This window comes from Schistocerca serialis, chromosome 3, assembly GCF_023864345.2.
Source record: "Schistocerca serialis cubense isolate TAMUIC-IGC-003099 chromosome 3, iqSchSeri2.2, whole genome shotgun sequence".
NCBI lineage: Eukaryota > Metazoa > Arthropoda > Insecta > Orthoptera > Acrididae > Schistocerca > Schistocerca serialis.
The window spans coordinates 977,899,868-977,922,939 of NC_064640.1; the positions used below are offsets into that span (position 1 = coordinate 977,899,868).

The 23,072-nt window shown below is 38.7% G+C and overlaps 1 protein-coding gene across 2 annotated transcripts in view; it reads left to right on the plus strand.

Moving 5' to 3' along the window:
* The window catches only part of LOC126471416 (high affinity copper uptake protein 1-like), a 163,140-nt gene that overhangs the window by 135,491 nt on the left and 4,577 nt on the right, over positions 1-23,072 (plus strand). The window contains exons 3-5 of one of the 2 annotated variants that reach the window (XM_050099551.1): positions 4,027-4,163; positions 4,250-4,348; positions 8,034-8,063. In XM_050099551.1, the coding sequence (XP_049955508.1) occupies positions 4,027-4,163; positions 4,250-4,348; positions 8,034-8,063 (266 nt within the window). The remainder of the gene's footprint in view (positions 1-4,026; positions 4,164-4,249; positions 4,349-8,033; positions 8,064-23,072) is intronic. The other variant, XM_050099552.1, reaches the window with a different exon arrangement.

Sequence of the window (23,072 nt, forward strand, 5' to 3'; positions counted from 1 at the left end):
TATATTCTTTCCAATCTTGTGCTGAATGTACATAGAGGGGTTTACAATGATGCTCAACTTGTGAAGTTTTCTTTTAGTGTTACCAAACATCCTGTCTGGTGGGCTGAAAGAGTGGCCCACTATTAGGAACCACAGTTCTATTTCTTCTATATTGTCAAGAACTTTGAGAAGAACCAGTGACATAGCATGCTGAGCATCGTGTTTTTATGTAGGCTCCCACATCCGTCACAAAACAACTGAAATTTTTCTGCTCCTTCAAAGTTTAGGTAAGTTAGTTTGTGGTGAACCATTTAGTTTGATCCTTTGGCATATTCGTGTTCCAACCAAATGTTCAAAAACACTGTGTCAGTTTTCTTGGGGGGGGGGACTCCGAGGAGCCCTGGCAGATTGTAAAGTTGTAATGGTACATATGATGGGAATAATAGGCTGCTTGGTCTGGCACCTTTGGTAGTACTTGATTCTTTTGACAATCATAGCTGAGAGTTATTTCATCCTCATTATTTATTTTTAGATTTGTGTAGAACATGTCAGCTCTCATATTGTGGACTTTGACCTGGGTTTGCAGGCTCTCCTTTTTGGCACTTCATTTTTCTCTTCATTATGATTTCCCAGTGATGAGCATGTCAAATAACTATCGCCAACATGTTGGCCACCAAAGCCAGTATTGAAATCTTTTGAAAAATGCACCTTTAGTAATCATATTCGACAATGTTTTCAGGGTTCTCTTCACAATTTACCTTCGTTTGCTCAATTTGCTGCTTAGATTCTTTTGGTGCTGGTTCCTCCCGAGCAGTGATGTTCTAAAGAGATGAACTTCTAATGTGGTTTTTCACACTCTCTCTTTTCATTTCATACAGCTTGGTTCTTCTGTCACCTCCTCTCATCTCAATGGGAACTGCATCTTGGTCTAAAATTTTTTGGCACAATCCAGTAACTCTATCCTTCTTAATTTGCAAAATTGACAAAGAAACTGCTTTGCAAACAGCAACATTTTTGATCTCCTCACCTCTCATTTTTTGATAGAGAAAAATGGGCAGTGGTAGTTTATTTCTTTTTTCCACCCTCATTGGATCTTCTTTCAGAAGATATGGTAGAGACATGTTGAGCTATGTAGCTGCCACTCTCGGGGTACTTTTTGGGTAAAACGCTTGTTGAATTTTTCTTAAGTCTTGCATGGTAAGTCCATTACATCTTAGTTTTCCGAAGAGATGTTTACAATCAGGCATCTTTGGGAAGACTATGGGTTTATATTTGAAACAAACCCCGATGCTTAAGTACGTAGAAGCAGTAAAAGGTGATGAGGAGGAAGGGGGGAGGGGTGGGCCACATCACAGGTCTTGAAGAGTAGATAGAAGTCTGTACAGGCAGACAAAATAAATAGGTAGTAAGCACAATGAGCTAAGTTAAAAATCAAATAATGTATATAAAAAGGCATGATTAAACCACATGACTGGTAGGAAATCTCATTTTTTACTTCCAACACCCCCTCCTCCAGTGGTTGCTTAAAATCCTCTTGTGTGGACAATTCCTGCGAAACTGAATCTGGGAGCAGTCTGGCAACAGTGTAAGTGTAGTCCATAGCACAACTCTGGATGATCATGCTCATTCCTTGCTTGACCATTAAATTGGTTGGACTACAGCACTGTGTAGAGGAGAGCACAGATCATACCATGATTTTGTTGAGATTATGTCGTAACAATTAGTGTCAACACAGTTTTCATTGCGCAACATTGCTGTAATAATAGACGTCATGTTCTTACCTTTCTGTTTTGCAACATTTCTCTTTCTCTGATCAGAACACGTTTTCCTTTTCTGGGAGGGACCATTGCCCTTAGGATCATTCTGGTCATTTGCAACTACCACAACAGGTTTGGCTTCTTGCAGAATTCCTACTGATTCAGTTATTCCCACTTTGCTTGTACCATCTTCTGCATTTAAACCATCCACAAAAATCACTCCTTTCTTCAAAACACTCATCCAAATATATCAACAAACACACTGCTGATCAGCTGAACTGTGCTTACTGGCATATATTTCAACAATGCATCAGCAGCGAGAGTTTCATTGTTGCATACATGTTCATTTCAGTGCAGCCACTCTAACACTGAGTGAGAATAATATCTCCTCCAATTGTAACAAACTGAAAAGTAGCTGTAACTGTCTAGATTGGTAAGCCTGATGTCAGTTGGCATGCTTTGCACCTGGACATGGCGCAGTGACTGCCATGCCTGTTGAAATTCGTAGATATTGCAAATGTTGGATATTTAGTGGGATTTGCACCCAAAGACTATGTGCAATTAGCACCCTTTGCAACTAAACACAATTTTCTACAGCCATTTTCAATGGCTTATAGTTGGTTTTACACTCTAAAACCTATTCCGTCATATAGGCACAGAAAAAATCTATATTGCAGTCTGTGCAACTCAAAATCAACAAAACATACATTTAGCGGCTTTTGCATCTTGGCTACTCAAATAATATTGTACTTCCACTGGTGACTCAAGAAAAGAAATATACTTTGTGCATGGTTTCTTTGGACTACAAAATATTCAATATAAGAAAAAAGAATGAAAACTTATGAATGAGAAAAATATGTTAAATTCCTTGACACTTGAGGCCATTTCACAGAAAAGTTTTTAAATGTAAGATTACTCACATTTTCTTCTGTGTATTACATTTTCAGTCACATTCTGAAACATGAATTTGTCTCTGATGGACATAATCAATTAAATTTTATGGTAGTAACACTTTTAATAGAAAATTTTTCATCATCATTTAAGACTGATTATGCCTTTCAGCGTTCAGTCTGGAGCATAGTCCCCTTTATAAAATTCCTCCATGATCCCCTATTCTGTGCTAACATTGGTGCCTCTTCTGATGTTAAGCCTATTACTTCAAAATCATTCTTAACCGAATCCAGGTACCTTCTCCTTGGTCTGCCCCGACTCCTCCTACCCTCTATTGCTGAACCCATGAGTCTCTTGGGTAACCTTGCTTCTCCCATGCATGTAACATGACCCCACCATCTAAGCCTGTTCGCCCTGACTGCTACATCTATAGAGTTCACTCCCAGTTTTTCTTTGATTTCCTCATTGTGGACACCCTCCTGCCATTGTTCCCATCTACTAGTACCTGCAATCATCCTAGCTACTTTCATATCCGTTACCTCAACCTTATTGATAAGGTACCCTCAATCCACCCAGCTTTTGCTCCCATACAACAAAGTCGGTCGAAAGATTTAACAGTGCACAGATAACTTAGCCTTGGTACTGACTTCCTTCTTGCAGAAGAGAGTAGATCGTAGCTGAGCACTCACTGCATTAGCTTTGCTACACCTCGCTTCCAGTTCTTTCACTATGTTGCCATCCTGTGAGAATATGCATCCTAGCACTTGAAACTGTCCACCTGTTCTAACTTTGTTCCTCCTATTTGGCACTCAATCCGTTTATATCTCTTTCCCACTGGCATTACTTTCGTTTTGGAGATTTTAATCTTCATACCATAGTCCTTACATTTCTGATCTAGCTCTGAAATATTACTTTGCAAACTTTCAATCGAATCTGCCATCACAACTGAGTCATCCGCATATGCAAGACTGCTTATTTTGTGTTCGCACATCTTAATCTCACCCAGCCAGTCTATTGTTTTCAACATATGATCCATATATAATATGAACAACAGTGGAGACAGGTTGCAGCCTTGTCTTACCCCTGAAACTACTCTGAACCATGAACTCAATTTACTGTCAACTCTAACTGCTGCCTGACTATCCATGTCAAAATTTTTTTAAGGGAATTAATTTTAAAACTTACTAAGTTAATTTTCAAGAATTTGTTTCATGGGAATATGCAGGTTTCCTGGTATTTTGAGTCACATTTGTTGATTTATTTTATATTAATGAAATTACCAAATGTTATTAAACACATTCACAATCTTTGAACTGTAGGTCCTTTGTAATTTTCTAGTGTAATTATTTTAAGAATTTATGAGAATGTCAAATGTGATGAACTGAACTGTTTCTCACAGGCAATGACATTCCACACAGGCTATACTGAAACAGTTTTATTTGATGGTTGGAAGATAAATTCTGTTGGAGGTCTTATTGGCTCCATTATTGGCATCGTATTCATGGCTGCACTGTATGAAGGACTGAAGTACTACAGGTACATTTTAGTGAAACAAACATACAACATTAATTTAAAGATTCAACAATACATCTTGTTCTACAATATTTTTCTTTCTTTCTTAGAGAGTATCTCTTCTGGAAAACATACAATGGGCTACAATATAGGTCTGTCTCTGAACCAGGGGAAAAGAACACAACTTCTGAAGATAACCAGATTGTACAGTAAGTGTTGTGACATCATAAAGTTAAAGAATTGAGTTTTCAGTACTGTTGATACATTGCACCATCTCAGTGAAATTAAATTTGAAACTTTCAGAACTTTTGGTGATGATTTATTGCAGTTGTGGAGAAAGATGATTTTTAAGTATATTTTTGTGTCTATTGCACTAATAAATAAAGAGATTAAATTAATGCTGAATTGAATAGTTTTAAATTTTTTTATTTCTCAGAGACACTTTGTAAAAAGGAAGAGAAATTGATTATTTTAGCACAATCAGAATTTGCACGTAGAATTTCGTAAAATATATAATCATTCACCAGAAGTTTATTGTTAGCATCAATGACACAGAACACATGAAGGAATTCAAAATTGATTCAGCATCCAATACATAAAGCTATCGTCAGCCTAAAGATTGATTTGGAAACTGATTGTGTTTTATTAGTTGTGGCCCTATTGTAAGTAGTTTGTCTTTGTATTCCTCTGATCTTTGAACTGACTCACCCAGATAATTACAGTGTAACCTATAGTTTGACTTTTAATCTACAGTACTATGGTGCAGTTTGGCATTTCTTACATTAACAAAGCATTGTCAGAAATGACAGAAATAATAAATGACAGAATAAATCTCAGGACCTACTGGGTATTGTATATGTCAGATCTTTTCATTTGTAATTTAGGAACTATCCACTTTTTTCCAACTGTTTATTTTTCTAATTTTTATGCAAAATTATTCCATTTTTCACACAATTTCATATTTTATTAACTCTTTAACTATCAGTACATTAGGATTATAAATAAGTTAATTGCATTACACGTAAAAAAGATGGTAAATCCAGCATTCATAAAATGAAATCTTTATGCACTCTTCAGTAACTGCACGTGGAAAGGATTCAACTTCTATTTGAAAGCCACCTTTACTGTCGCTTCTGGGTCATGGCAGTCTACTTTCTTCTTCTGCATCCTGATGTTCCTCTACCAAACACTAATTTATCATTTGGTTGTTAATGCATTCCGTTGTGATATATCTGCAGAAAAGTCTCGAACCACAATTTTCAGTCCTATAAACTGCTTTAGGCTTTTGTGGTCATCTTGTATGAATTAGATTCCCTACTTCATTCCAACAGCATCTTTTATTTCTGTTTTATATAACTCTTATAACAATACCTTTTTAACACTGGAACAAAACCAAGTTGAAATGGAAGATGAAATAAATAGAATAGAAGGCTGCCATTTCATCTATCAGCTCACTATTTTTCCTCTTAGGACATAATCTGTTTGGGAATACTGTCACTGGAAAATTTTGCATTTCAAAAAATTGTACATTCTCTTATAGTTATTGAATTCTACTTGTATGTATGTTTGGAAGCTGTAAAGAGGAATTATTTTTTCTCTCTCTGACTGTATACTGTACAAAATGACCAAGGAGCTGGTTGGTGCAATTTCCTTTAACTTCAGTAAACAGACACACATGTAGTGCTATTGTTATGTTGTTAATGCGTGTGCAGCTAATTACAGCAATTCCAACTTCTGTTCAGTTACAAACTTCTGCTATTTTGCATGCTAAGTCTCAACCCTATTTATGTGTGGGTGCCCTGTAGATGTGAGTTGCATTGTACTTTTTTTTTATTAACAGCTCAATGAAGAACATCTGAAAATGTTAAGTTTGTAAATTACACTGTTCATGTTAATAGAAGATCTCCAATCAAGTCCTACTGATTGTATTGCGTTCATCGTCACAATATTTGAATGTGTCCACAAACCAGTTGTCATGTTCTTGAAGAGCGAAGCCCTGCATTTAGTAATAAAAGATAAGTAAACTGTACAGACAGGCTCGGAGGATCATGCAATGCTGACTAGCCATTGTGTCATCCTCTGCCATACAATGTCATTGAGATGTGGTATGGAGGGTTAAGGGATAAACAAACTACTCTCCTGGGCATTGTCAGATTTCCTGGCCTTGGAGCCACTACTTCTCATTTGAGTAGCTCCTCAGTTGGCATCATGGGGCTGAGTGCACCTCATTCCAACTCTCCCACCAAGAAAAAATCACTGGCAGTGTTGGAAATTGAACCTGGATCCTCTGCATGGCAGTCAGATGTGCTGACCACTCAGCTACAGAGGTGGACACAGTTTGCCATCACATCTATTAATCCCTGGCCACTTTCCTCTTCTTGGAGGGAAAACATACTTAAACTGACGCTGAAAATTTCCCGTCTAGGCAGAAACCACCCCACTGCCACCCTGATCCTCTTGCTGAGCTCTGGCAGTAATGACAGTATAACGGCTAAGTAATATGCATTCATTATAGCTTGCACAGTCACAAATTTAACTGCCTGCACATTTGGTGCTGAAGTAGGACCCTATTTTTACTCTCCAGTTTCATGCCTTTGTACTCAGTAAGCATTCATTCAGGTACACGTGCATGCCTGCCTCTCTCTCTCTCTCTCTCTCTCTCTCTCTCTCTCTCTCTCTCTCTCTCTGTGTGTGTGTGTGTGTGTGTGTGTGTGTGTGTGTGTGTGTGTGTGTGTGTGTGTGTGTGTGTGTGTGTGTGGTGGGGGGGGGGGGGGGGCATGCATCTTCAAAGGGTCATCAGGTGCATATTCTCTGGTGTTTCACCACTCATTTGCAATTTTGTTTTGCAGTGTGTATCTGCATTCACCCCTAGCCCTAACAAGTACTGCTCATTACATCTTCCATGCTACACCCAGTGTCAACAAAAAGCATCAGCTTGTTTCCCGTTAAGAACAAAATGTTTCTTGAAGTTGAATTTTAAGTGCCCATTCGACAGTCCTAATTAGTCTACAGCAATATTCATTGAATCGATATGTATTAACAGGGACATTAAGACACATAGAATAACCAGTACTCCAGCAGTGACTGAGCAGCACTGCTGAGCAGTCAGTGCCTGTCAGAGTATTAGACTTTTTCATGTTTTAATGTCCCTGTTAACACATATTGATGAAATGAACTTTGTAGTAGAATCATTTTGGGCTGCTCTTTCAAATGGGCACATAAACGTCCTCTTTAAAAATAATTTTGTTATTTATGGGAGACAAACCAACACTTTCTGTCACCAGCAGGCATGACTTGAAATATTTGATGAAAGTATTGCAAAAACGAAATAGCAGATAACTGCCAAAATGTAAGAGAAAGTGTGCCTGACAACTATTGTGAGGGACACCCTATATTTTGTGCCTTCATTTACTACTGCCATTCTTGTATCCTCACCTCATGGAATGTCTATTACTTAGCCTTTTATCACTATCTTATTCAGTGCTTGCACTTCCTTGGCAGAATGTTTCCCTTTCCTTTGTGTTTCTCTCTTTATAAATTCCATTGTTTATCTCTTTGATCCCTGTATCATTCTTTTAAGGCCAAGGTATCAATAGCAAGCAACATGGATATATGTATTTGAGTTTAGCAAAATTAAATGTTAGTTAAGAGTTCTGAGAGGAAAGTATTTTTTTCAGACATAAGGAAACTGTTGTCCTAACAATGTCCTGTTAATTGGACAGACACGACTTCATTTCTTTAGATTAGTGATGACTTGCATTTCCTCTAACAATGAATCCTGTACTGACACTGTTATGAGTATTATTTATATCAGTGTTTTGTTACTAAGATAATCACATTTTACTTGTTTCAATATGAACTGAAATATTTTCCTTTCTTTCTATTTCGCTGCAGTGTTATAGGAGAAGTTATACGCAAGCAACCGTAAGTTTCAATAAACGTGAATGCATGCCAGATATCTAGAAACTATTTGGTTTATGTTTGTAGTGCAAGCTAATTTTAGTTTTTGTAGATTTGTGGTTTTTAGAGCATGTTACTTTGGTAGTTAAGCTTCACTATACAATACTAACACACAAGAAAGAAATTTATGGTTGATTCACTTTTAAGAAATGATATGATAGTGGTGCAATGTGCATATATATTGATTTAAGAGTATCATGATACAGATTTCCTTCACTAAAATTCCCTATTGTCTCTTCATAACAGATATATTTACAGGCACACTCTCATTCTTTCTCCTTCCTCCTACTGAATCCCCCCCCCCCCCCCCCCCCCCTCTCCCCGTTATTTGTATATGCTCAAGATTGTCCCAGTATAATTGTGTTTAATACTTTTGGCAGTGCTTTAAACAGAACATTACCAAGACTGCACATTAAAGAATCACATTATACTTATGAAATTTAATGAAAACTATGCTATGACTTATGAATATATCCAGAAACAAACACCATCATAGCTGTCCTGACTCTTTTAACAAGAAAACAGGAAGGAAGGAAAGGCAGAGATTCCACTATGTTGATACAGGAAAGTTAAATCACTCAGAACTTTGGTTCAGGAGAGGCACACACATATATTTTGTGTATATTAAGTGTTTTGCCTGTATTGAAGTACAGTAACCTATCTGACACTATGTAAGGCCTTTTGTAGTAACAAAGTAATACACACAACTGATCCAGGTAACACAAATATGGCTTTATTCATAAACTGCTGAACAATAATGGACTCCACACATATCAAGGCAAAAGAATCATACAGAAGGTGCAACATAAGCAATACACTATAGGTGGCATCTATTGGCTGGCATGTGCTGATACAGTTGGCATTTGATATATGTTCACAAGTGCTGCCTTCTTTGCAGACACTTATTTGATTATGGTGATGAATAACATGTGTAATTTGATGCAACTACTCAATAGAATTGAGGATGGGAGCCACTAATGATGATGAAACATCATGATTTACTGAGAATAGTATATTAAGACAGAACAGAGTTAACAAACTGCTTAAAATAGTCATAACTCAATGATCACTCACTACATGTCCCTTTGAGTTGGAGACCAGAATAACTTCTTTAGATCTTGTGCATTCTCAGTTAATTATGTCTGCGCCCAAGCATTGGCATCAGATACTGTAACTAATATTTGCAATATTGGTACATGTATTGTTTTGTTTGTGGTGGTTAATTACATTTTCTTATCTTCATTTGAGATAACAACTGTCACTGAAACATATATCTTCATTTCAGTTGCCCATTAACAGTACTGCATTCTGTTTTTGAAAACTGCTGTTTACCATTCCCAGTGTATCATTTTCCAGCCCACAGTATTATTTGAATTTGTTATCCTTTTCACAGTGGGCATACATTAGCAAATATGCCTCAGTTTCTCCCCATTTCATAATTAATTCCTGTTGTTGTGGTCTTCAGTTTGAACACTGGTTTGAGGTGTCTTGTGCCAGTGGTGGTGCAATGAGAACTGCCCAGGCAAACATTGTAGAATAAGTTTATTAATAAGTACAAAATAAAAACTCCTTCTTGGAGTAAGTTATTTACAGATTAAAATTTGGCTGGTGCTTTGAGTCCCAGCAGTGAAAGTAAATAATGATTGAGTGGTTAAAGGCCAAAATGAGTAACAAAAAGGTTCAAGTTCATGTTCACTTGGAATGTTCTGAAGTTAATAACACTCAGTACTTGGCATTAAGACCAAATTGTGAAGAAGTAAAGTTACTGCCCTAAGCTTGATAGAGATTACAAGTTAAACTCTGTCTAATGATGATTCCCAGTAAGAGCTCTGATTGATGCATTTGATAGCTGATACTGGACTGTTGATCTGTGGCTGAGTGGTGGCCTAAATACTATCAGGGCACATGGATACTAATGTGAGCTGCTGGCAGCCATGTGACATGACGTAGAAAAATAGTGCCTGCAATCAAAGTACCATAGTCGTGAATGTGCGTTCTGCTGGCAGCGGATTGGGCAACTCTAGTGTTGGCTTCCAGAGACTCCATGCACAACAAAACAAATGATATTGTTGTTGTCCAGAACATTTACCAACATGCAGGATGAGCACGGATTGGTCTTTGGCCTGCAGATGCTTGTACATGCCGCAGCAGATGATACCTGAAGTGTGGCCACCTGCAGGATGCATGTGTGTTGCAGGTTTGCAGGTTACTGTCTAGTAGGAGTAGTATCCCTTCCCCCAGTGAAGAGATGGTGAAGACACCTGTGTGGAGAGTGACAATTGGGCCTCCTTCCACTCCCTCCACCCATAAATCGACAGTGGCACCACTGGGAGACATAGGGCAAGGAACCATCATGGCATAGCCCTGAGGAAGTGGTGTCAGATATGTCCAGTGTCTGTGTTGATAGACTGGGATTCTGGACCTGTGGCAAGGCTTGTGTAGGCAGACCTGGGGTGCCTGGCAAGGGTGACAGCAGCCTAGGAGCCAGCCATCTGGAGTTAGTCAGCAAGGATATAAAACATAGTGACACACTGCATTTGGATGGTTGATAGGGGTGCCAGAGCATCATGGAGAGGATGCAGGAAAAATTGACCCTGAGGGTGGAAGTGAGTGTGAGAACACCTGAAAGATAGGAAAGCTGTGCCTGGAAGGTGTTTGCAAGTGTGGAAGCACCTGAGAAGTAGAATTATTGTGCCCAGGAGGCATGATGAGTGTGGATGCTGTGAGATGTACAATTATTGTGCACAGAGGGCATGGATGAGTGTGGAAGTACATGAGATGCAAAAATGTTGTGTCCAGAGGGGAACGATGGTTATGGGACGGACAATGATTGTGCTCAGAGGGCATAGTTGAGTGCAGGAACACCAAAGAATTAAGTATGGAAAGGATATTTGTAAAATGCTTGCATTGGTTATGCACAGAAAAAAGGATCAGAAATTTTGTGTGTGTGTGTGTGTGTGTGTGTGTGTGTGTGTGTGTGTGTGTGTGTGTGTGTGTGTGTTAGGCATGGGCAGGACCAGGGGAAAGTAAACAAGTGTGATCATGGAGGTTCGCTGGTGGGAGTTACCATGAGATCTATGCGTGAGGAAGCATTGGGTAGCAAGTTATGGTTGAAATATGGTATCCCGGCTGAGACACAAAGTTGAAATATGCTCACTATTTTTTATTTACTTAAATTTGGCATATTTCGTGACAGTACCTTTTCCGTTAGATCTTTACAAGGCGATATTGGTCTTGGCTTCAGTTGTCTAGTGGAAGTATGATTCCACAATGCATCTTTGTCGGCTGCAGAAATGACCTGGTTCAATGTGTTTGCCTCATTTTTGGTGCTTCAAATACCATTTCTTCGAATGTAGTTTCTTCTTAAAGTTTATATAAAAAAAAAGTAACATAATTCAAAATTATTTATGACAGCGACGTGCACATTCTTCTACCGTCAACACACACCAAGATATCACTGCCGACTGACTATAGTCAAAGACGACTCCAGCGTGAAAGACATTTTACACAACACACAAGCTTCCACTTGTAATCAGTCTCTTTGATATTCTTCGAGACATTTACTAATAGTAATCAATATGCTTTCACTCTCAAAAACATAAGTAATTTAACATATAATAAGGCAAATTATTAAAAAAATTCTGACAAAAAATATAAGAAAACATTTACAATTTGGTATCGACAAATCCGGTAGAAAATAACACATCTCCCAGATCCATTACATGGTGCTGTGCCAGGAGGAGGAAGCTGCAGTGGTTCAGTCCAGAGGTGGTTGTCCATGAAGGTGCGTTGGGGCAACAGCTGGGTACCTCCAGTGTCATGACAACTCTGTAATGGGTAGTGTGTTCTGGTGCTATGCCAGAAACAGTGCCAGTTGATAGTGGCACTGCAATGTTGGAACTGATGAAAAATTTTTTCTAGTTTTTTGCCAGTTAACGGGAAGAAACTTCGAAACTGGAGCTGATTAAAATGTTGACACCCCGCCGCCCGCCCCCCCCCCCCCCCCTTTCCTACCTACCAAAATCACGAAATGGTGGGATGAAACCTAGAAACAATCACCAATGGTGGGACAAAGGTGGTGAGGCCATCGCCAATGGTGGGGCAAAAATGTTGAGCCCTGGAGCCAAAACAAAACACTGTCTACCGAGAGTGGATGAGACGTGAAGTTCAGAAGAAAATAACTCTTCACCATATATTCGTGGGTGAAATTTGGAGGTAGCACTGGAGAAATTGGAGGCACTGGGGCCAGAAAAAAATCTTTGTCACTTACTAATATGTGACAAATCTTGGAGAGGTGGCACTGGAACCCATGAGAATGTTTACCCGTCACCAAATGCTCAGATGAAACATAGAAGCCATCACCAATAATGGGACGAAACTTTAAAATGCAGTAGTGAAGCAGAGGGACGTGTTTATTTGTTGTCAAATGGTGATATGAAAACTCACTTTTTTTTTTAAATTCTCATCACCAAAAAATGATGTGGGATGAAAACGGAGAGAGAGGAGGGCGTCGCTGGGACCAGAAAATTCCTCATCCCCAATAAATGACGTGTTTTGCAGTCGTGGGAACACTACCTGCTTAAACAATCTAGAACAAGTTACTAGTAAGTACTAAACCAAAAGCTCCTTCCCGGATTAAGTTTTTTACAGATGAAAATTGTGTCGGTCCCAAAAAGGAAAACAAATAATGATTAAGTGGCCAGAGGCCAAAATGACTAAGAAAAGAGTGCAAGTCTGGGTTCACTTGGAATGTTCTGAAGTTAACAACACACTCAGTACTTTGTTTGCGTAAAACCAAAGTCTGAATAAGTAAAGTCACTGTCCTAAGCTCTGTAGAGATTAGAATCTAAACACTGCACAGTGACTGTCTGACACTCCGATTGATGGACTGTGGATGCAACCAACATTTGTCCCAGAGAACTCGAAGGAATGACTGGTTCGATAGTTGAGCCTGAACTGCTGATCTCTGTTTGAGTAGCAGCCTAAATATCATTGCGGCATACAGATACAGCACGAGCCGCTGGAAGCACGTGGCACAATGCAGGAAAATAGCGCCCTCAATCACAGTACAGTGGTCATAAATGTGCATTCTGCTGGAAGTGGACTTGGCACCTCTCATGGTGGAAACATATGGGATGAGTGCAGGTTGGTGTTTGGCTTGCAGGTCCTTGTCCCTGTGGGGGCAAATGATGCCTGAAGTGAGGCCACACATGGGACATGCAGCACTCATCATCTCTGAATAACCACTGCAACCTATATCCACTTGAATCTGCTCACTATATTAATTTGGTGATATCCATTTACAAATGTGCTCCAGTATTAAATTTGTGATTTCTTGATGTCTCAGAACGTGTCCTGTCAACCAACCCTTTCTTTTAGTCAAGTTGTGCCACAAATTTCTTTTCTCCACAGTTCTATTCAGTACCTCTTCATTAGTTATACAATCTATCAATTTAATCTTTGGCATTCTTCTGTTGCACCAGATTTCAAAAGCTTATATTTTTTTCTTGTTTGAATTAATTATTGTTTGAATGTCATTTCTACAGAAGGCTACACTCCAAACAAGTACCTTCAGAAAAGACTTCCTAACACTTGAATTTATATTCAGTGTCAAAAAATTTCTCTTCTTCACAAATGCTTTTTTAGCTGTTGCCAGTCTACATTTTATATATTGTCTACTTGGGCATTCATTAGTTAGTTTACTGCCCAAATAGCAAAGTTCACCTACTGCTTTTAGTGTCTCATTTCATAGTATAATTCCCTCAGCATCACCTGATTTAATTTGAGTACATTCCATTACCTTTGTTTTGGTTTTGTTGATGCTCATCTTAGATCTTCCTTTGAAGACACTGTCCATTACGTTCAACTGCTTTTCCAAGTCCTATGCTGTCTGTGGCAGAATTACAGTGTCATTGGCAAACCTTTTTTTATTTTATTTTATTTACCCTGAACTTTAATTTCTTCTCAAAAATTTTCTTTGGTTGCTTTTTCTACTTCCTCAATGTACTGATTGAATAACAATAGGCATAGGCTTCAACCGAGTCACATTCCCCTCTGATCTAATGCTTCCCTTTCGTGTCGTTCAACTCTTATAACTTCAATCAGGTTTTTGTGCAAGTGTTAAATAACCTTTCACTCCATTAATTTTGCCTATTCTACCTTTAGAATTTCAAAGGGTGTACTCCAGTCACCATTGTCAAAAGCTTTGATTAAATCTACAAATGATAAAAACGTAGGTTTGGCTTTCTTAAGACTATCTTCTAAGATAAACGGTCCAGTCACATTAGTGTGACCCCTACCTACGCCCGATGTCGATATGCAATAACCAGTCACAGATGGTAGCATTAGACAGAAGTGGAGGGTCGTATAAAGCATGTCGGGGATGCGGAAAATAGTGCAGTAATTGTTGTAATGTGGAAATGAAGCAATGTATTTCACTTTATCTGATGTCTGAAAGGGTACGATTGTTGGCTTTTTAGACAAGGGTAGAATCATTTCTGAAATGGCTAAGTCTGTAAACTGTTTGCATGCCACCATGAATAAAGTGTACTGTGCATTGCAAAATAGTGCTATCCGAAACCGGTGGCAAGGCAGCAGTGGTGCACAATGGGATACAGAGGACAGGGTTGAAAGACAGATGTGTATGGGTGAACACATGTCCAACTGTTGAGCAACTGATCACCCAGGCAAACCGAGAGGCTACTAACAGTGTCTCCTCAAAGACCATTCAATGAATTTTGTTGCAGTGTGCCTCTGGAACAAGCTTCTGGTTCACACACCCAAACTGACTGCTGTTCATTAGCGATGAAGGCTGGAATTTGCACACCAGTATCACAACTGGACGTCCACTTAGTGGCAACAGCTGGTCTTTTGAGATGAATCGTGTTCTGTGCTCCGTCAGACAGATGGAAAACACGCTGCAACAATTGTCAGGGGCCTTCACGCTGGAGGAGGGACCATTATGGTCTGGGGAATATTTTCACGGCTCTCCCTCGGCGCTCTTGTCATTCTGGAATGGATCGATACAAGTATGCACTTATCCTTGGACAACATGTCCACCTGTACATGCAGTGTGCCTTTGCTCTACATGATGTCTACTAGCAGGACAATGCAATGTGTCACACAGCTCGCAGTGTACGTGCATCATTTGAAGAGCACGAAGATGAATTTACCATACTTCCCTGGCCACCAAACTCCCTGGATTTAAACCCAGTCAAGAATCTGTGTGACCTCCTTGATCACCGTGGATCCTCAGCTGAGAAGTTTAGCGCAGCTGCTGATTGCACTAGAGTCGGCATTGCCCAACATCCCTACCAGTACCTTCTAGAACCTCACTGACACTCTTTCTGTGCATCTGCAGGCTTTTACCAGGTGGTAACACTAATGTGACTGTTAAATATTGCCGTGTGTGTTCCTACATTTCTCTGGAAACCAAACTGAACTTCCCCAAGATCAGTTACTAGCAGTTTTTCCATGCATCTGTAAATACAGGGTGATTATTATTAAAGTTAAACTTTCAGAACACTGTAGAAATTACACCACTGGTCAGAATGACGTCAAATTGCAACAGAACATTATGAGATAAGGGGGAAAATGTATGGAATTCACCACGACTGTCCCGATGCAGGATTGCGCTCTGCTTGTAAAGCTGTATTACAATAATGATGACTGTGCCCATGTTGCTCTGAGACGTTCTGGACACTGAAGGGTTTTAAAAAATGCATCGGTCTGACGACTGCCGTGGGTCCTAAGAAAATGATTTGGAAATTCAAAAAGACGGGTTCTTTTGGTATGCAACCTGGTAGAGGGAGGAAAAAAATTGATTTGATGTCAGTGGAAGCAGTGGCCACAGCAATGCAGGAGGAGATGAGTGGTGGTGTGCAGACATGTAGTGCACGGAGAATTGCCTAAACATTGTACATACTTGTGAGCATGGTGCATAAAATCCTACGAAACATCCTGCTTTACTATCCATTCAAAATTACCAATATGCACGAGTTGCTTCCTGTTGACCTGCCAGCAAAAGAGACCTTTGCTTTAGGAATTCTTGCTCACATGGAAGTGGACTTTGATTGGCCTTGGAAGATTTTGTGGACAGATGAAGCCCACTTCCATCTGAGAGGATATGTCAATACACAGAATTTTTGAATATGGGCAACAGAAAATCCACACGCAAATCATCTTGAAAAGGTCACTGTGTGGTGCGGGATTACAGCATCATTTATCATAGGGCCATATTTTTTCGAAGAGACAGGTGATTCCAGACCTGTTACCTGTACCGTCACTGGTAAGCTATACGAGTCCCTTCGTGCAAGCACACCATTCCAGCTCTCCAACAGCGTGGATGGGATGATTTTTATGCAAGATGACACACTTCCACACATTGCAAATCCAGTTCAGCAGCTGCTGAAGCGCCATTTCGGAAATGCTAGAATTATCAGCTGCCATTTCCCTACAGTCTGGCTGTCTCGATCACCTGATCTTAATCTGTGTGACTTCTGGCTGTGAGTCTGTCTGAAAAATGTTGTGTTCAGTGTTCTGATTGCAAAATTAGCTGCATTGAATGCACGCAATGCTCAACACATTCTGAACTTAACCCCGGAAATACTTCGGTCAGTTGTAGAACGTGCTGTTTCTTGATTTCAACTTGTTCCAGAAAACTGTGGACAGCATACTGGACATCTTTTATGCCAGTCACACAGAAATTAATAATCTGATTTGATTCTGATTGATGCTTTTTATGCGGTTTTTGGCCTCAGGACAATTAAAAACTGATGTGATCGATGCATTTTATGTCGTTTTTGGCCTCAGGACAATTAAAAACCAATGTGAGTGATGCTTTTTTCATCATTTTTGGCCTCAATACAATTAAAAATTGATTTTTCCCATCCGATGTGATATGACATTGCCGTGGTGGATGGGCTTATGTAACTGACAGTATCACACCTGTACACTCAAGCACAGTGAGTAGTACAGTTTTTTTAATGTCAAACATACACCTTAGGCATTGTTGTATGATTCATTTGTCATTTGTAGTTTACCACTATTAAATTATAATGTTTACTGTGCCATCTATTGCTACATTTTGTAACTATTTATTTTTCTTCTGCCATACATTTACCCCCTTCTGTGATAATATTCTGTTGCAATTTGATGTCATTCTGTCCAGTGGTGTTATTTCTACAGCAGTTTGAACGTTTAACTTTAATTATAATCACCCTGTGTTTCATGTCAGTATTTTGCAGCCATGACCTATTAAAGTGATAGTGCGGTAACATACACACTGGTCGACACCTGCTTTCTTTGTTATTGGAATTATTGTGTTGTTCTTGAAATATAAGAGTCTTTCACTTGTCTCGTACCTTTTGCACACTATGTGGAATATTTTTGTCATGGCTGGCTCTTCAAATGATATCTGTAGTTTTAAGGAAATGTACTATTCCAGGGGCCTTATTGCCACTAAAATATTTCTGTGTTCTGTCAGTCATATCTCCCATCTCAGCTTCATCTACTTCCTTTTTGCTTTCTATAATACTGTCTTCAAGTTCATTTCCCTTGTATAGACCCTGTATATATTCTTTCCACCTTCCACTTGTTATCTTTTTTATCCTCTGCTGCCTTCACAATTTAACCTCCCAAAGCTATCCATTTGTCTCCTGTTCTATTCCTTTCCCCTGTTGAAATCAATTATTGCTTTGTGCTCTCTTTGAAACTCTCAGCAACCTTAGGTTCTTTCAACTTATCGAAGTCCCATCTCCTTAATTTCCTACCTCTTGCAATTACTTAATTTTTAATCTACAGTTCACAACGAATACATTGTCAGTGTCTGCATCTGCCCCTGGGAATGTTTTACAGTTTAAAATCTGGTTCCAAAATCTCTATTTTACCATTATATAATCAGTCCGAAACATTCCAAGGCCTCTAGGTATCTTCCACGTGTACAAACTTCATTCGTGATTCTTAAACCAAGTGATTGCAAAGATTAAATTATGATCTGTACAAAATTCTACTAGGCAGCTTCCTATTTCATTCCTTTAACCAGTACATATTCTCATATTGTTTTTTCCTTTCCAGTCTCCCATCACAATTAAAAATTTTCTTTTCCATTAATCATCTAAATAATTTCTTCATTGTCTGTGGTGTTGATTGGCATACAAACTTGTACTACTTCAGTGAGTATTGGATTGGTGTCTGTCTTGGCTATGGTAATTCATTCACTGGGGTGTTCATAGTAGTTTATACGGTTCCTACTTTCATATTCATTGTTAGACCCACTCCTGCATTACCCCTATTTAATTTTGTATTTATGAACCTGTACTCACCTGATCAGTAGTCTTGTTCTTCCTGCCACCACATGTGACTAATTCCTACTATCTTTAACTTCAACCCATCCATTTCCCTTTTTACATTTTTAAATGTACCTGCCCAATTAAGGGATCTAATTTTCCACAGTCTAACCCATAGAATACCATTTTTGTTTTCCCTAATGACAATGACCTCCTGAGTAGTCCCCACCAGGAGATTCAAATGGTGTACTATTTTATGGAATATCTTGCTCAAGAGGATACAGTCATCATTTAACCATGCCATAGAGTTATGTGCCCTCACGAAAACTAACAGCTCTAGCTTTCCCTTGCTTTCGGCTGTTTGCAGTACCAGACAATGTCAGCTGACGTTACAAAGGCAGATCAGTCCATCATCCAGACCAAGTACTGGAAAGGCTGGTGCCCCTCTGCAGGAACTACACATTTGTCTGGTCTCTCCACAGATACCCCTCCATTGTGGTTGCACCTATGGTATGGCTGTCTGTGGTTCAAGGGGGAATTAATTCTTAGCTAATAGGTTTTCTCAATTCAACATGACTGTAATATTATTATCAAGAATAAACTTTGTGCTAAACTTTTATGTAATTAGTTCTTTGCTCTTAATACACGATTTCAGATATTTATTTTTAGAAAAGTTGCCCATCGCAATTGACAGGTAATTCATCTGTGCACCTCTTAAAGTTTTTCAACACATCCTACAATATGTTCTCACACTTCATATTCAGTTTCATTTTTTTTTATGCTAAGATCAGTCTGACGTGACCATTTTATTGAGTAAATTTAATTTTCATAAATTATATTTTGACATTTTACAGATTTCTTACTAAAGTGAGCAATTACCATCATAAAATTTTATGATCCTGTGGTTTATGAGATATTCTCATAGATTTTAAAGTCTCCTAACATTTATCAGTGCAATGCAGGAATGAAATAGCCTCCAACAGTTCATTATGTTGTAGCAAGTGTCACTGATTGGACTCCTATTTTCACTTGTTTGAACTGTAATTCAGTGTCTCGTTCTGGATTCTTTTCATCCAAATCTACTGTGTTCTATTAGCTTTTTAACAAACACTTCTGTTTCTTCTCTAATGAGTTATACATCGTCTGCGACACAAAATTTATCTTTCCTTTGTTTCTCATTATAGACGTTTCAGATATCCAGCATTACGTTTGATGTTTTTCTTAACTGCATTTTATTTTCTTATATTGTACTAACTTTTTAGTGAGCTCCCTAGTGAATTTTCTGTGGATAATGTGTTAACTGACATGCCAAGTGTCCTTTAGGATTAATTCACTAAGTCATTCGATTACTGTAAAAGCAAAGTGAAAAAGCCATATGCAACATAATAGTGACAAGAAAAACAAGTGGTTGATGTATGTTTACATGCATTTTCTCACTGGTGCTACAAAAAGCACAAATACTGTCTTTCTACCCAGTTAGGTTTTCATGGTGTACTTGGTAGTTGACAAGGCAGACAAATGGAGCACCATTTCTTGTTCAAATAATCTCATTCTATATGATTGCTTAGATGTAAATGAAAGTCCTAGAAATAGTTGTGCATCAAATAACATTCAGAATAACAGAAGCCAATAATATATTCTGTGAACAGTGAGAGTTTTGAAATAGCTACCAAAGTTCTTGAATTTGTATAAACAAGAAAACTCAACAATTCATCCTCTACTTTGGGTGTTTGTATAATTATGTTAGGAATACTCTGATTTAGTGTCCACAGAAAACACTGTGAATCACCTCTGAAAAACTTGAAAGTTAGGCAGGATATCAACCATTAGCATATCTCATTTTTAACATGCCATCTTGCAGAAGTCATATTCCTGTGACATAAAACATAAAGACTACATTTGTAAGGTACATAACTATTAGAAAATCGCTATTCACTATTTAGAAGTAATGTTCCATCAAGGTTTTAGCATCCTTAGTGTAAATATGAATAGTAGTTATCAGATTGTTCTGTTCACCAAAGGTAGGTGCCCAGTATAAAGGTAGCAGGAAGCAAACCCCCTGCCACAGACATCCATAGCTAAATGGTAGTGGCTTGCGTGCATGCTAGCTGCAGACTCTTCACAGGGCAATATGTCTAAAACAGAATCACCATACCGCTGAAACATGTCACTTCAAGGTCACTCCCCAAGTACCCAAAAGTTGGCAATATAACTGACAAACAAGTGAGGAACGCAAGGCGCTGCATCTTCAGGACCAATTACAACACTGAATAATAGCCAGTTCTGGCATCAATGCTATCACGTTGCCGGCTTCTGCGTGAACATTGTATGTTAGTGCGTGAACTCCTGCTGTTGTGCTGTGCTGTGTTACCGCCTTGACTACAGTTTTTGTCACCAAAACGATGTCGTTCACCAAGGTACAATCCGTTGCACCGTGGAGTGCCATTAAATAGTCAGGCTTTGGAATTGCTATGGAGGACGCATGAGTTTTATGAGCACGAAAAAGTATTTGTTTCTGTTCATTGGCATGCATCGATTCCTGTTGATAAAGTTTTAGAGTGTACTACAGAAACTCTGGGACTAAGTCAAAGAACAGTTATAAGGAAAGGGGTACTACTACAATACTTACAAGACACTGAAGTGAACAGTGTGGAAGAAAGCCGCTGTGGGAGAAACATTGTGGTTTTAAGTACTCCAGGAAAGAAAAAAAAAAGCAGCCTTGTCCTGTTACAGAGATTGATTCTTTCCAATTCGATGCAATTCATCGGCATATATATGAATACTATAGAAGGAAAGTAGCGAAGTTGCTAATTTCCTTAAAAAAAAGTGAACTTTTCTCAGGGGGGGAATACGTCACTTAAGATGGTATTAAGAAGTAGGGGCTTCTGTTTTAAAAAGTCAGATGGACAAAAACTGTCACTTGAAGAAGCACATGTTGTTGCAGTTCATACTATTTTCTTAGATAAAATTGTAGGCAAGGACATACACTTGGTCATATAGTTAGATGAAACCTGAGTCAATGCTGGAGAATCAGTTGAGAAATGCTGGACAGATGATACACCAAATAGCAGCAGTCATCAGCCAACAGGAAGAGAATCCCAATTAATTGTGGCACATGCAGGATCTTCGAAAAGCTTTGTGCCTAAAGGACTATTAGTTTTTCAGTTGAGAAAAACCAGTGACTATCATGAGGATATGGATCACCCACGGTTTCTACAGTGGTTTAAAAATTTGTTGCTCCAGTTTAGTGTTCTGACAGTGTTTGTGATGGACAATGCACTGTACCATTCCATGATTTTAGATAAAACTCCCACCATTAGTGACCATAAAGAAACTATGGTTCAGTAGTTACAGGCGAGAAACATTGCTGTGGACATAAGCATAACAAAGCTGTTGTTATACTCGCTCATAAAACAAAATAAGCCTGTGACCCTTAAATACATTGTAGATGAAATTGCAAGCAAACAGTGTCATTTGGTAATTGGACTACTGCCTTATCACTGCCATTTTAATCCAACTGAATTGGTTTTGGAGTGTAGTCAAGGTGTACATTAGGAGCAATAACACGACTTTTACTATAACAGAAGTGGAAAGACTGCTATGTGAAGGTCTTGCTACGATAGGCGCTACCTCGTGGAGGAAGAAAGTAGATCACGTTGCTAAACTCTTAAGAAAAGCACAGGCTATAGACGGCATTATAAATGAAAATGAACAATTAATGACTTCTCTTGATGATGATGATGATGATGACAAAGATAATGGTTTTGGCACCGATTCCGATGATAGTGAAGAACGGGATGGAATTGCTCCATTGACATCTGAAATTAGTGAGTGTAAAAGTATACAGAATTAATTCTCTCTCTCTCTCTCTCTCTGCAGTCGGAGGCTATGCATGTTTTGACTTATTTCTTTGAGTGTGGATTGTGTGTTCTTTGGTATGCTTAGGTTTACATTGTTGTATGACATTTTACATGCAGCTATTATGGTAACAATTGGGAATGACTTTTCATTGATATTGTCATTAACTTTGGATGTTTTTATTTCCTGGTTTCATATACTATCAAACACTTAGTCTCCATCATCATCCTCTCCATTGTTAGAAAAACGTATGTTGTTGCACTTACGTATAAACGTTGATTGTAGCTTACATTTACAAAACATACTTCAGAGTTGTGGGCTTGTGCGGTGGCAGCTATTGCAACCTCGCAATCGCAGGATAGCCGACTACACATGAGCTGTCAAATGACATGTTTCACCGGCCCACGTATAGGCAACACATTACAAGCAATAACAATCATTTATTGTAGTAAGGTACATGAACATATACAGTAATATTCCAGCCTTACAGTTATCACTTGGTCCCATCTATTATGTGAGTTGAATTCACGAAGTCAGGGTCTAATTTTGAATATAAACACATTCCAATTATGTTCAGTTAGAACCAGATACTAAAGAAAATAATGTAATTTAGAAGAAAAAGTTGAATAAAAAGTAAAAAATACAACAAATTATATTACAGGACAGTATTACGTATTGCAACAATATTTAATCAGATTGCACGACTGCTTTCAAAGCTGAAAGCTTCATCTTCAGGTGCCACCAAATGATTATGGAAACATAAATGTATGATGGTCAGGCTAGTCAGTCATGGGATCCCACCCATATTAAATGAATGGGAATGCTCCCA